This window comes from Phycodurus eques, chromosome 13, assembly GCF_024500275.1.
Source record: "Phycodurus eques isolate BA_2022a chromosome 13, UOR_Pequ_1.1, whole genome shotgun sequence".
NCBI classification, from domain to species: domain Eukaryota; kingdom Metazoa; phylum Chordata; class Actinopteri; order Syngnathiformes; family Syngnathidae; genus Phycodurus; species Phycodurus eques.
The window spans coordinates 21,862,296-21,878,021 of record NC_084537.1 but is presented as its reverse complement, the minus strand read 5'-3'; the positions used below and the strand labels follow the sequence as shown (position 1 = coordinate 21,878,021).

Here is a 15,726-nt window from a genome sequence, read left to right as displayed (position 1 = left end):
GGGGAGGGGGGGGGGGGGGGGTGGAGAGGTGGTGTGGAAGCAGCGGGCTAGAAACCAACCCAAAACACACACACAATGAGGGTTTTAATTTGAGCGCTGGGTTTAGTGAATTAGTTGCCCGGGAGCGAAGCGCCGTATGTCGTCCTGAATTCAGGGACCACAGCTGTTGGTGTGTTGACATCTCGTTTCAAGCTGACACCCACATTTTCTCCCCTTCATTTTTCCATCTGATAGTCTTGCTCTCTCTTGTATGAAATCAACATTTTTTTGTTTGTAAATATAAACAACTGTAAATATTATAACTGTTCAATATTTAAGACGGAAATGTTTTGTTAATGGTGAGTTGGACCACATGTCTGTGACGCGATAGCCAATCAGGAAGCGACCTTAAAGTGTGTGGTGAACTCAGACAAACACAGCACACCACACACACACACACACATCTGCCGTACACCGAAAATCACAAGTTTTGTTCCCCAAATCAGATATCTGCCACAGTAGCAAAACTGACCTGTCAGAGGCCGCATGGTCGCAACAGGGTATCTGTACTGCCGGAAAATACAAAGAAGAAAGAATAGTAGAAGCAGAAGAAATGTATTACATTGCTGTGATGTGATTGGCAAATTATTTTCTTAAGTTCCTGTTCATTCACAACAGCGGGATAAAGAATGGACAGAAAAACTGGAGGGCTTTAGCTGCTTGAAAATGGGGTAAATATAATGTGAGGGATACTTTTGTGTTCCATAAAACTATTTATTCACAAACGCCGTACAATCATTTATTATTGATTCTGTAGTTCTATAGAGGAAAAAGCTCAAATACGGCCCGATTACCAGGATGTGTGTACCCCAGTTTAGTCAGACTTTGGAAACATGAAAAAACCCAACAACAAAAAACTAGCACGAGCAATGTCATTCTGTCCAAGTTTGCATGCATCATTGTAAAAAAAAAAAAAAAAAAAAAAAAAAGAGAGAGACAACAACCCAAAAAACGTGTTAATCCTGTGGAGAAAACGTTTTTAGCAAGTGAATCTAGTTCAAGTCAGATGAGAGTAATCACAAAATGGTGATTTATGCTGGAGTATCATCTTAAGTGATGCTGGTTGTGTAACTGCAGTGTTTTATGGAAAGAAGGCAAGCGGGCGGGTGGGTGGTTGGGCAGGCAGCTCATGCTGCACAAAGTCAGCCGTGGTCTAAAGTCGAAGTCAGGAATAATTGTTTGCTTGGCTGCACGGCTCCCCCTGCAGTTTTAAAGTGGAATTTACTTTTAAAATGAGCTCCATTTTCGGGCGTAAATCCGGCGCAACGGGCGGCGTAAATCCACACGGAGACAGGTTAGACCGGGTTTTCGCAATTTCGCAGACGCGCGTATTTAAAAAAATGGCGGTCTGCGGCGCTGCGGGAGTGGACACAGCCGACTTCAATCGCTGCCAATCAAAGCGTCTCCTTTCATTCCCTTTAGAGTAAATGCGACACGATGACAGTCTCGCATGGAGACATCGCTGTGCGGAAGAGGACACTGCGATCTCATTGCACCGGACTATTGCAATATTAGTCGTTCGAACTGCTCTAAGTGCTAGAGGACTCTGCATCTTTTTGCACAATTGTTTTTTGTCAATGTCTAGTCTAGACCAACTTCCTGCCACCAAATTGTCACTTCTGTGGACACATGTAACTTGCTGCGCCGAAACGCCCAGCTTGTCTCAGACCGGTCTGCCGAACAGCCACTGCAAGTGTTGCACTTGCACAAAAATCAAGATAGATCAAAATCAAGAGGGTATGCCTCTGTTAACAACATTGAATGGATTCCAATGGCATGTGGCTACTCGGATCGCCAAGGTCCCCTCCTTCAGCCGCTGCCCAGCTCGCACTGCAGCCGACCCCTATGGCCCCTCCCGCAGGTGGTGAGCCCATGGGAAGGAGGACCCACGTTACCCTTTCGGGCTGTGCCCGGCCGGGCCCCACGGGCGCAGGCCCAGCCGCCAGGCGCTCGCCTACGAGCCCCGCCTCAAGGCCTGGCTCCAGAGGGGGGCCCCGGTGACCCGCATTCTGGCAAGGGAAACCTAGATCCATTTGTTTCTTTCTTCATAGGGGTTTTTGGAGCCGTGCTTTGCCTGGTCCCTCACCGAGGACCTGTTTGCCATGGGTGACCCTACCAGGGGCGTGAAGCCCCAGACAACTTAGCTCCTAGGAACACTGGGCCACACAAACCCCTCCACCACGATAAGGTGACGGCTTCCAGGAGGGGCAAAGATTGTAGATTGAGATTGCAGATATTTTTGCAAAAGCGTGCATGGAATTGATGTAACCTTTCAGTATTTAGTGCAACCCAGAAAGTTGCTTAATTTAAACCACATTTGGTGACGGACGGCCTGGTTTCCTGCCTGCCATCTGACACATTTATCTCGGGGTACATCTGCTTCTCTGTCTATCTGTCTCACACGCACACACACGCGTGCGCACACATAGACAGTCAAGTAGCGTTACAAGTAAGTCAGACTTAAAAGAAAGCGTGCACATGTGTCACAGAGGCCACGTGGGAATCCAATCGAGGCCACTGGGCCAGCGCTGGCGGCGTTCATTTCCATATGGTATTAATGAATTGCTACAAGCCAATCTGCTGGGACATGTGGCTCAATTAAAAAAAGCCTTCATCTGAGTGATGAGCGCGTGGAAGGGAAGGAGGAACCTGTCGGCTAATTGAATTTGGCGTGGAAGTGTCCTACTGTGGTGAATGCATCGCCCCACGCTGCCTTTGGTTAGCAGTAAAATGGCTCCCATAAGACTCGTAGTCGTTAGTTGCCATCGAACATGTACGCGAGCTTCCTAAACTTAGCGCCACAGTTGCCCTCTGGTGACACTTTCTAATCATAGACATGATTTTTAATTTTTTATTTTTTTAGCTCGACAGCAAAGAAATTTAACGTGTGTGTGTGTGTGGTTGCTGGTCCACATTTTAGATGAAAGTGATGACGCCCTTTGTGAAGAACGTTACTTACATTATTGTACAAAGTAATCGGTGCCGATGGCGGTCGTTGTTCACCAGGGCCGCATCTGATATGGGATGTAATTCTTAGTATAAACAGAAATTGTTGTTGGACAAAGTTTTATGCCGCTTGTGTTGTCACGATAACAACATTTCGGCTTCGATTCTATACCTGCATAAAGTACCTCGATATACCGGTAGTGAAACGATACCGTGGCAAAAAAACAGCAGTGGAATAATAGCTGATGGAACATCTTCAAATTCTTTTATTTGTATTTTCGAACATTTTTAAAACATTTTTTAAAAGATATTTTGCTGAGCCAAATCGTTTCTTGTTTCAGGGGACATTCATTGGTAATGTCGTTGTACAAGTTGAACGTTACATCATTCCAGTTCAATAGCGTCACGTAAATGTGTTGGTGTCCTTCAGCTTGCGTGAAAGCCACTAAAGTGTCCACGCAGGAATCCAACGCTGCGCTCATATGGCAACTGCTGTGCTGTGGTTGTTGTTGGCTGCGTTGGGAGTGTAGGTGGAGGTGTGTGGAAGAGGCTGCATGTAATTAATTCAGCCTCTCCGTAGCCAGTTTGCAACAGCGCTTTATGTACACGATCTCTCTTAGATCCCACAACTCGCTCATGGCGGAATATATATAATAAAGACAAATGTTAAAAAACGATAAATGGCCTTTTTAAAAAAAGGTATACTACTAAGTAAAGCAAAGACCTCCGCTAAAGTTGAACATTTAAAGTGAAAGTAAATTGTGGCTCGCCATATTTGCGATTGTGTGTCTGACAGCTGTGTTTAGGTGATAAAAGTAGCAAGTTAGCTTAGCTATTAGCAGTCGCTGAAATTTCAGATCACCAAAGGTGGTGAAAGTACAAACTCCATTTTCCAATACAGCTGAGACATTGTTTTTTTAAAAAAAAAAAAAAAAAAAGCAATACATTGATTTCCAAATCCTTTTCAACCTATATTCAATTGAATACACAACAAAGATATTATATATATTATTAGCATATTTAATGTTCAAACTGATAAACTAGATATATTTTTTGTAGATATTCCGCAAAGGTTGAATCAAGGCAAATGGACAGTTCTTGTTTGTTGAAGACGTTTCACCTTTCATGCAAAAGGCTTCTTCAATTCTAAAATTGTAGGTGTGCAGGCTCCCTTTCTATTCCTTGGTGGGTGTGTCCCTTGGGGGTGGTCAACACTAGATTGTTTTTGTTGCCCGGTGTAATTGGTGAAACGGCCATGCTGCATACTAATCCATCGTTCACATTTCTTGTTGCGAAATAGCTCGTTAGGGCCACTCTTCCTGTTGAAGGAGGCGACCTTTGGAGGGCGAGATGTCAGGATGTTGTTACATGCAGACGATAGGTGGTTTCTAGTTTTTCTAGTTTGACCCAGATGGCTTCACTTTCACCTCTTTCAAACCAACGGTCCTCCCTAGCCAGAATGTGGATGTTGTTGTGTCATCTTCTCTTGGCGTATTTGACAAAGGCCTATAGCTAGCATTATTGGGATGTCAAACCAGCCACCTATCTAAGCGCTCAGTAGTTGCTAATATCAAGGATTATAATAGCACGTTGTGGTAATGTATATGCAGAAAATGTTACTCCAGAGAATCTGCAAGTTTTTTATTTCACTTGGTGATGCTAAAAAAAAGTTCCTGAAAAATGTTCACCCTGACTGGTTGTTGACTGTCAACAGTTGAACAGTACCATGGCTAGAATAATTAACACATTACAGTATATTGTGCTATATCCTGCAGGGGTTGCAATGTCCTTTCGATTTGAATATCCATTCGTCCATCCATCCATTTTCTGAGCCGCTTATCCTCACAAGGGTCGCGGGAGTGCCGGAGCCTATCCCAGCTATCATCGGGCAGGAGGCGGGGTACTGAACTGGTTGCCAGCCAATCGCAGGGCACATACAAACAAACAACTAATCACACTCACATTCACACCTACGGGCAATTTAGAGTCGTCAATTAACCTACCACGCATGTCTTTGGGATGTGGGAGCAAACCGGAGTGCCCAGAGAAAGCCCACTCAGGCACGGGGAGAACATGCAAACTCCACACAGGCGAGGCCGGGGATTGCACCCCGCCTGTGGGGAACTGTGAGGCAGAGGCTCCAACCAGTCGTCCACCGTGCCGCCGATTTGAATGTCCCACAAAGATATTCAATATTTAGAACAGGTGGTCATATATGTCCATTTTTGGTGTTGAGGCAATTTTGAGGAGCCAGACTCTCAAGTGTCTTTGGCCACCTTTATTTGGGTCTGACCAATGTTCCTCACCCTCTTCCCAAAAAATATGAAATTAAGGAAGTATAGACTTTAACATTAGGATAAAAGGTCAATGATTGTTGTAGCTAAAGTTTATATACATTAAGTTAAATGGGACTTAGAACTGTACTCTGTGGAACTCCATATTGAGCATTGTGCAAACTGTATACCTGAATTCCTAGTACAGCCTGTACCTTGACTTTAATTAAAGTTACACTCACACATTGTTTGGTGGTGTACAAGTGCAGTGCATCACAATGAGAGCTGTTTCTATTATTCTGACCGTGCCATGTCATGAAATAAGGTGACCAAAGCATTAAAAGCTGAGCGCAGCCTTGAAGTGGCGACGCTGCCTGCTGCCTTTTGTGGTGCTGTTTGGAGTGAAGGCTATTTCCACAGAATCCCACTCCACTCCTTCGTCCTGGTGTCTCTCGCTACGCTAACACACTCACACACATGCGCTCGCTCTCCTCCCTCCCACGGCTTACAGGAGAGCTTCAGCGTGGGCCTGCGCTTGAGTCTTTGCCATGTGACGCCTTCTATCACACACACACATGCACACACACACACGCACACAGAGTCTAATAGGAGAAAAGAGGGCTGTAGCATGTCAAGGGTTGTGCCAGATGAAGACAAAAACACACTACCTTGCATATGTGTGTGTATGATTTTGCACACTAGTTGTGTGCATGACTGAAATATTAAAAAAGCAAGGGTAGACAAATAATCATTTTATACGATTTGCCTTCAGTATTGCTCGTTGTGTGTAGGTGGAAATGCGTCTGTGTGTGTGCGCCCGTGTGTGTGTGTGTGTGTGTGTTTGTGTGTGTGTGTGGGCAGATGTGAGTAGCAATGCCTGCCAGGTGTATTTTGTTCATACACTGGCTGTACAGTCTATTCTTTGTTTTAAAAATAACATATATAGTCTCTCTCCTTGCAAAATGCAAATCGGGCCCCGCCACACTTGGCTTACGTCATATGAAAAATGTATATGTATTTTCCGTGCAGCTCCCGCAGGAGGAAGCCTTAATCATTCGTCTCAGGACTTACACCTCTTTGTTTAGGCTATTTTTGTCTTTGAAATGTATCAGACGCCCTGGACAAAAGTGCTCAGCTCCACAGAACAAAGAGAATCTTTTTGTCCCTGCTGCACATCATATTTCTATCGCAGGGCAAAAGCAATACATGTGACAATGTCCCGTCCGCCCGTTAGGATCCTGGCAACGGCAGGCGCGCACATGAACATCCCCGTGGACCTTCGCACTCTGAGGGCCGTGCGAGTCTTAAGACCCCTCAAACTCGTCTCCGGCATCCCCAGTGAGTCATTTACTACACTTAGTCTATTTAATACTGCTTCATAACAATAAGTGGCAATACAACTACAACAAATTACAACCTAGTTTAATGAGATGGGATAAAGATCTAATAGGCATCCTTATATGTTTGAGGAGAGTGATCCATTTATTTATTTATCCAGTTTAAAACTCACATTATTTCGTAAGGGTCTTTGATCATTTTTCATTTAAGTTTGGTAAGTACTATTTATTGTTATGTGTTATTATATTAACCCATCATATACATAGCACATTTTGTTCCAATCACCAAATATTTGATTGACAGATACCTTTTTTAAAAATAATGTTTAACTTTGATTATTAAGAAAAAAAATATGTATTTGTTATTAAGTATTATTATTATTATATTATGCATTAAGCATACATACATAGCGCACATTTTGTTCCAATCCCAAAATATTTTGTTATTTGATTTATTTAAAAAATATTCATTTCATTAATTAATTTATTTATTATACTATTGCATATTAATACAGCACACACACAAAGAAAATTTCAAATAAGAAAATGTTGAATTTTCAAACTAAATAATTAGAGTAATTTCTGATCATCATCATTTTTTATCAATGTATTTCTTATTGTTATTTGGTATTAAAATTAACTGTTAAAATGTATTAACTGTTAAAATGTTGTATAGTTTATATATTTGTTGTACTAAATATTTGTTGTACTAAATATTTATATTTCATTACGAAGTACTGTATACACCTCAGTTTTAAATTCCAAAATTGTTTGGGGAATATTGCTTATTTTTTAAATGATTTTTACAAAAGATTTCCATTCATTTAATTTGTATGAATTATTTTTTGTTTAATATTTTAATTTGTATTAGTTACATATTTTATTGTATTTTGACACATTTGTATACATTTGCATTCTTTTCATTTTCTAAACTTGGGCTATTGCGATCCTTTTTCGATGCTGTCAGAGCACTTTGAATTGTTGATTATAAACTAACGCGCTAGTTGAAACCACTTTCTGTTGTTGACACAACTGAAGTCATCCTCCGTTTACCCTCAGGCCTGCAAATTGTGCTCAAGTCCATCATGAAGGCCATGATCCCTCTGCTGCAGATCGGCCTGCTCCTCTTCTTCGCCATCCTCATGTTCGCCATCATCGGTTTGGAGTTCTACAGCGGGAAGCTTCACCACACCTGCCTGCCGTCTGTCGACATCCTCGGTACGCTCCGGTGTGCCGACGCACGCCTCTCGTATTGGCTCTCCTTGCATTGCGCAGGTGTACCTAATGCTGTGTCCGGTGGGTTACGTCATTACCGTGATGTGTCACAAAACGAAACACCAGAGAACATTTCGGATGCTGGTGGGCGTGCACATGTTGTTTAACCAGCGGCACGTGTCCTCGCAATAAAAAAAGAAATGTTTTGATCATGTCTTTACATCCCACGGTCCATTTGGCAGTCCGGATTAATTAACTGCTGGTCCATTGTGGAGCTGCACTTGAGTTTGAAAAGCAAAGCATTTATGTGCTATTTGGACATTTATCCGTCTACCCATTTTCTATGGCGCTCGTCCTCATTTGGCTCATGAGTGAGCTGGAGCCGAGCTCAGCTGACTTTTGTTCGACCTACCTGGACCGGTTGCGAGCCGATCGCAGGGGACATATAGACAAACAAGCTCTCACTTTCAATAAACCTAATATCCAATCCGGTTTCCTGCAATACTAACCTCGGCGAAAAGCAAAAAACCCATCTTTCGAAGACAGAATGACATCACTGGAGTCATCTCAGATCTTACGAAGAGTTTTTCTACAGTCGTACCTTAAGTCTTAAGTGTCTCTTTCAGGCTTCTCGAGTGTCCAACAGTGGAGTGGGTGCTCTGTGACACTCGACAGATGGCGGAACATGACTTGCGTTTCGAGGCGTTAATGTATACCGCACGCAACATGGCGGCTTGTGTCCTGCTCATGCGTGTGTCCTTCTGCGTATGCTAATGACCCCAGCAAGGTCAGCGCACGTTCAATGTTTCTTTTCCACCCTGATTGACGCTCAGGTGCTTTTTTTTTTTTCTTTAAAGACAATGAAACGGTGGATTCGTCCGAGTTGGCGTTCGCGTGTGGCGTGAGGAAGTGTCCGGAGCGGTACGACTGCAACGACACGTGGATCGGCCCGAACGACGGCATCACGCAGTTCGACAACATCCTGTTCGCCGTCCTCACCGTCTTCCAGTGCATCACCATGGAGGGATGGACGGCTGTTCTCTACAACGTAAGTGCCGGAACGGTTTCACGGATGTTCTTTCGATTTATTTATTTAGTTATGTTTTGTACATTATTGTATCGCATTTATCAAATATTTATACTATTAATTGCAATTAAAATGACATGCTATCATTTCTAATTACTATAATTAAAAATAATGTTATCATATAGCACCGGTTTGTTTATTAATTTAATATGTACAAATATGTCATCTGTCTCATATTTCTGATTGTTTAATCATTATTATTTTATACATGTATTGTATTATTATATAATATTACATTTGTTAAATATTTTATGATTTATTCCAATTAATGTTACATTTAACTATTTTAAATAAAACAATATTTAAATATAATTTGTAAAATTATTGCCAATAATGAAATTGTATATTTTATACATTTGTAATGTATATTTAATACAGAGCACTGATTCAATTATTAATTTGATGTGTACAAATATAGAGTGGCTCTCACACTGCTGATTTTGTTCCAGTAGGCGTAGTTTCTGTATTTGTTTGTTATTGCTTGAAGTATACAATATTATAAAAAATAACTTTTTGTTGCAAATATTTATATGTAAGACAAATATGCTTTATTTTAAAATATATAGTCATATATACAATTGTGACTCATTTATAATTAATAACACTATATATTCTTTGTCAAATGTAACACAGAGCTTTCTTTGGTGTCATTTGCTTACGTTGTGTCCTTTTTCTGTTCCTGTTCACATTGCACAAATGAGTTTCCATTCGTGCCTAGGCTCGGAACATAAATCAGAGAAATGTCGCTTGATCTTAAGTTGCTGCGCCTGGTACCTTCGTAAAAAGTAGTAGTGGTTCCGATAAATGTTATTTTCCATGTAACAATGATTGTGATTGCTCTACGATGAATGCGGTTTCAGACTAATGATGCACTGGGTCCCACGTGGAACTGGATGTACTTCATCCCACTCATTATCATTGGCTCCTTCTTTGTTCTCAACCTGGTGCTGGGAGTCCTGTCTGGGTGAGTGTCACAACTTGCTGGGTTTTATTCCTCCGTGTTTGATGACCTGGCCTATCTGGCCGATTCAAAATGTGGCCCTTGAGCACAAAAGCTTCCCCACCTCTGTTATATGTAGTTGTTTTTCACACTGGATTGTATATTAAAAGTGTTTCTTTTGTTGTTGTTCTTTTTTTTTTTTTAAAAATGCATCCCGCTTCAGAGAGTTTGCCAAAGAGAGGGAACGGGTGGAGAACAGACGAGCCTTCATGAAGCTGCGGAGGCAGCAGCAGGTGGAGCGCGAACTGAACGGCTACCGCGCCTGGATAGACAGGGCAGGTACTGCAGCACTCAGCTATGTACGCTTGGATCTCCAGCCACCATTTTCTCTTCAGCTAAACTCACCCCATGTCATTTTCGGATACGAACCGGGCGTCTGCGCTATAGGGCTGCGCACGCAAGCGCTACAATGGCGTCTGCGCCGGCCATCTCCCACGCAAAGTAGAGGGTGAGGAAAAGGTGATGCTGACTCACTGGCTTACAGTAAATGTGCGTATGCATGTGAATATGTGTGTGTTGGTGTGGGTGAGTGTGGGAAGCGAGAGTGAGAGATATTGTGAGCACTGAGGAGGGAATAAGAGCTCCTTCTCTCAACGAAGGTCACACGGACCTCTGATCGTTTTCATCAGCGCCGGCCTCGCTCCCTGAAACCGGAACCGTCCACTCAATGCGCACCGTATTTCCTCAAATAGACTAATAGGCACTTACCGCAGGTAGTCACCGGGTGCAACGTTCACAAATTCACGGCTCCCTTTTGGCGTCAGGACAAAACAACAGGTAATACAGTAATTATATTACTAACAAAGGTCATGTAGTGGTACATGCTGCTGCGCGGTGGTCCTAAGCAATCTCATACCAAGTCAATCAAGGGCCGGTATAAGTTACCCATACCGATACCCGCAACCGGGGGCGTCAAACAAGGTAAAAACTTGACACTGTCAAGAGGCGCTGACCACTTCGGGGGACTCGGACCGTCCGACACGCAGCAAAGAGTTCCATTCCTTCGGTGGAGCCGTAATCTGGAATTGTACGTACTGTATGTTAGAACAAGCACATATCACTACAAACATAACAAATATTCCAATGTATGAAAAACACTGTAACTCAGTTCATCGATGCTTTACAGCCCCCAGCCACTCTTTGTGGAAATACCGTTGAAAACTTTCCGTTTTTGTGTCATTACAGAGGAAGTAATGCTGGCAGAGGAGAACAAGAATTCAGGGAGATCAGCATTAGATGGTAAGGTCTCCGTCTCACTGTGCTGCAGAACTCTCACGACATCTAAATATCTCAAGTGTCCGCCGACTGACCGATGACGGTACAACAACGAAACACACGCATAACGATAATAGTAGTGCAAGAAGCAACTGTTAACTTATCTGGTAACTTCTTTGTATTTGTAACTTTTCTCCTTGTCATTTTTATTGTTGGTAAATGAGTTGCAAGAAACGTTATACAAAAACGCAACACACCCAGTTTTTCATCTATTTGTGACAGATAGTGTGAGCTTCAGGTCTATTGTTCCGATTCACGTCATAATCGTGGAGTCCAAGGGCGAGTCTGGGTCGAGTACTTTGGGTGGGCTGCGCCCATGACCCAATTTTGGAAAGTACCCTTCTGAAATTTGATCGAACTTTTTAGACCTTGAAAAAGACCATTTGGTGGACAACCCAAATAGGGCTAGCCTCGCCACTAATAATAATATAATATGATAATAACAATAATAATTGACTTAATTTCTTAATTATAATTAAGAAATTAAGTCAAATTCTCAACCGATTTTCACAAGGTTTACTTTCTTGTCAATGCCAAAGCATGTGCCAAAGCGTGCGCTATCATAATTATTGAACGGATTATACCATTCTGATGCTCGACCCCAACCGTTTCCCGAGCAGATCGGAAGGAAAAATCACTCTTAACGCACCACACACCACAGGATAATCGCTCACTATAATCTTTTACAGACTTATGATAATAATGGTGTTCGTTGAATTTGATTGGCCAGGGGAAATTTGCTTGACAATAGCCGTAGTTTTAAGTTGCATCGTAGTTGGGAATAGAGAGTCATATGGAGAGTTTCTAATCTACTGTATGTAGTGAAATGTAACAATGAAAAAGTACCTTAAACTTGAGTTTTTGTCTCAAAAGTGCTGAAGAGGGCGAGTAAGAAGACGGGCCCACGTCGAGGAGCCCCAGGCGAAGACAAGTACACGGATATGTCCACCGCCAGTAAGCCTTTTACTTGTCTTCGTTCATTTGTCTTTTCAATTCCATTATACATAATCGTTATTTGGTGGGAAACCTTTTCCCCCCATCCTTACCTGGCAGGCATGTCCCGCTCCAGGATGAACTTCCGCAGCGGTCGGCGCGGTCCGGCCGCTTACCTGCGGCGCAAAGAGCGCATGTTGCGCATCTCCATCCGCCGCATGGTGAAGACTGACACGTTCTACCTGATGGTGCTGAGCCTGGTGGCTCTCAACACCATCTGCGTGGCCATCGTGCACCACGACCAACCCGACTGGCTCACTATCTTCCTCTGTGGGTCACCACTTCTTTTGGTGGCAGATGGCGTCTATTTTGAACTCCTGGATTATTTATTCTCTACTTTCCAGACTATGCAGAGTTTGTGTTCCTGGGGCTGTTCTTGGCTGAGATGTTCCTGAAGATGTACGGTTTGGGTTTCCGCCTCTACTTCCATTCGTCTTTCAACTGCTTCGACTGTGGCGTGAGTGCAGTGTGATTTTGTGATGATTCAAATTGGCATATTGTCATATAATGGGAGCGTTCGCGAAACGTCATCGGGATGTCATTCTGGCGTACGCATTTCGTTTGTTTGTGTCAAATATGAAATATTAACAATATACGTAATATACATCATATTATATTGCAAAACAAGTTATTACAAAGGTAAGTGTCTTACCATAGCTTAGAATCACCCTTGTCACATAATGTAGTGATGCGGCGCATGAGATCACCAAAGACAAATACCCCCAACCTTCATCTCTATAACTTGGCCTGAACATTTACGTAAGTATGTGCTGGTTATGAGAAGCCAGTGCTGGAAACACTGTTAGCTAATATTAATCTATACTAACAACGCAGCTCAATTATTTCTATATAAATTATGAAAAGTACATTTTTCATAATATGGCCACTTTACTGGAAATATTTAACATTTTACACCTTGACTATTGCAGCCAAACTACTACTACTATTACTGTAGAATGTACTGGTAAATGTACTTATATTGCCATGACAACAATGACAACAAAAGGTTGCAGCTGGTTATCACGATCGAATGATTTTAGAATCGATTGTCCTATTGTTCCTCATTTATGAGGGATCGACTGCAATCCTTAAACTGCATATGTTGGTACTGAGAGAATGGTATAAATTTGCTGTGCAGGATTTGAGATAGCAAAAAAAAAACCTCAACGCTTAGCAATTGCGATTAGCGTTAGCATGCCAGCAATTGCCATTTTATTGTCCAAAAACGGTACCATTCAGCTCACTCATACTCATCATGCTATATGTACATTACACATCTAACAGTGTCTTAAAAATTAATAGACAGACGCTCCTTTGTAGTTTCTAGCAAAGTTTGATTGACCCAACACTGCGTCAATCTGCACTAAATATCCGTGTGAAACATGGGTTAAATTATGATTTTTTTTTTGGGGGGGGGGGGGAGTTTCCCTACAGTGAGTTTGAGCGACGTGTTCCCCTGTTTTTTTTTTTTTTTTTTTTTTTTTTTTTTTGCAGGTTATCGTGGGCAGCATCTTCGAGGTGGTTTATGGCTTCTTCAGGCCCGGTATGTCGTTTGGCATCAGCGTGCTCAGGGCGCTGAGACTTCTGAGGATTTTCAAGATCACCAAGTAAGAGGACACCAACAAAAGCCTCCAACAGCCACCAAAGACAGATAAATGAAAGACAGATAAACGTACTTCTACTTGTCACTATTACTACTTTTAGCGGTTTTATTTGTTTTCCTTTTCTCTTTCCCAGATACTGGGCCTCTCTCAGGAACCTGGTTGTGTCGCTCATGAGCTCCATGAAGTCCATCATCAGCCTGCTTTTCTTGCTCTTCCTCTTCATTGTGGTGTTTGCTCTGCTGGGGATGCAGCTTTTCGGGGGACGGTAGGACATGGGGATCTTCACCTCTCACTAACAATGCCCCTTTTCCACCGCAACGATACCAGTCCATCTGGTGTCACTTTAAAATGGAAAAACCTGGTCGGTACACGGTTACCCTGGGTTCCAAGCGTGTCGAGCAGTTTCCCCAATTTAAGGTTTGATGGTTCAAATGAAAACTCTCCACTGTGATGGAAATTTACCAGAACAGGCGTCTACATACGATTAGATAATAGCAGCATGTGGCCCATTATCCAAGACTGTTGTTTAGGTTTGCGTTCACGGGTTGTCTCCATAATACTGAAGGAGGACAGCGAGGAAGCGAAAATAGCTGAACATCTTCCTCCCCCATGGTCTCATCTGACCCCCGGCTTTTGTTCTCCATCTTCCTCCCCTCTAGGTTCATCTTTGAAGATTACACTCCCACCAACTTTGACACGTTTCCAGCTGCGGTCATGACAGTGTTTCAGGTTCGATACCCCTCTACCCTCCTCTTCCCTCTGTTCTGCCTCCGTGACACAATGCACCCTGGGAGATTTCTCACCCCGAGTGCAGATTAAACAACTCTGCTCGCCGGCCGCTGCCCGCCCACACGTCCGTGCACACACATGCGTGAATCAACATCACAAACATGAACCAAATCCAAGGCAGATCTGTCACACAACTGAGGCTTCATTTTAACAAACGATAAAGATTACTTGTTGCTATTTTTACTAAATGCATGCTTTTGCAAATCCACTGTACTTGCCAGTCGCAACATTAAGTACAGGTGACATCCGACACAAAAGCTTTTTCAAATTACAGTCACCCTTTGACTAAAAGATCTGATGAACGTGGGTTGTTTTTGGTCAAAATAAAACTTTTTTTTTTTTTTACCCATCTTGAGTACACAAGTATTGCTACTACCACAGAAAAAGGCAAGCATACAACATGAGTAACAGTCACGGTGACATACAATTACCATATTTTTGTAAAAGCAGAATATTAGACACCGATCTTGTATTGAGTGTCATGAGATTGTATACCTATTGAAGCTGTCACTGAGTGGATGATGCTGCTGTTGTTGTTTTTTCCACCAAATTTCATTTTCTTTAAATTACAAAAATTATGAAACAAATGTTGAATTTGGCGTGGGTCTATCTCAGCCGACTCTTGGCGAATGGCAGACTACACCCTGGACAGGTTGCCAGGTAATCCCAGGGCACACAGAGACAGAAGGACTAAATAGTGTTCTTATTTACTTGCAGATATTAACGGGCGAAGACTGGAATGAGGTGATGTACAACGGGATTCGCTCGCAAGGAGGCGTGCAGTACGGGATGTGGTCGTCCATCTACTTCATCGTGCTCACGCTGTTTGGAAACTGTATCCTGGGATAACACATTTTAACTCAGCTTTTGCATGCAAGTGTGAAGAGTTGGTGTTCAAATGAATTTAGGGGGTAACAGCTTTAATCTTTTCTTTTTGGGAAAGTACAACATCAATAGTTTGTCTTCTCTTTGTGTGTTTGTCTATTAAAAAAACACACCCAAAATGGCATTTATTATTGCGTTGGCTATCTGAAGAGCGCGGGAGATGATGTTTAAATGCTCCTGGAAGGTTTTTTTTCTTCCATGGAGCAAATATGCCAACTCGTGGCTGTGAGCAGCATAGGACATTAGCGCCATACTTCATGCTGAGATCTTCCAGCAATGCTCT

At 42.6% G+C, this 15,726-nt stretch overlaps 1 protein-coding gene across 1 annotated transcript in view; it reads left to right on the top strand.

Moving 5' to 3' along the window:
- Positions 1-15,726, top strand: part of LOC133411137 (voltage-dependent R-type calcium channel subunit alpha-1E-like) — a 42,531-nt gene that overhangs the window by 7,349 nt on the left and 19,456 nt on the right. The window contains exons 4-16 of the mRNA XM_061693064.1: positions 6,493-6,596; positions 7,655-7,813; positions 8,668-8,858; positions 9,758-9,861; positions 10,061-10,176; positions 11,083-11,136; positions 12,046-12,126; positions 12,226-12,435; positions 12,510-12,622; positions 13,660-13,772; positions 13,903-14,034; positions 14,429-14,498; positions 15,276-15,393. Coding sequence (XP_061549048.1) covers positions 6,493-6,596; positions 7,655-7,813; positions 8,668-8,858; positions 9,758-9,861; positions 10,061-10,176; positions 11,083-11,136; positions 12,046-12,126; positions 12,226-12,435; positions 12,510-12,622; positions 13,660-13,772; positions 13,903-14,034; positions 14,429-14,498; positions 15,276-15,393 — 1,565 coding nt within the window. The remainder of the gene's footprint in view (positions 1-6,492; positions 6,597-7,654; positions 7,814-8,667; positions 8,859-9,757; positions 9,862-10,060; positions 10,177-11,082; positions 11,137-12,045; positions 12,127-12,225; positions 12,436-12,509; positions 12,623-13,659; positions 13,773-13,902; positions 14,035-14,428; positions 14,499-15,275; positions 15,394-15,726) is intronic.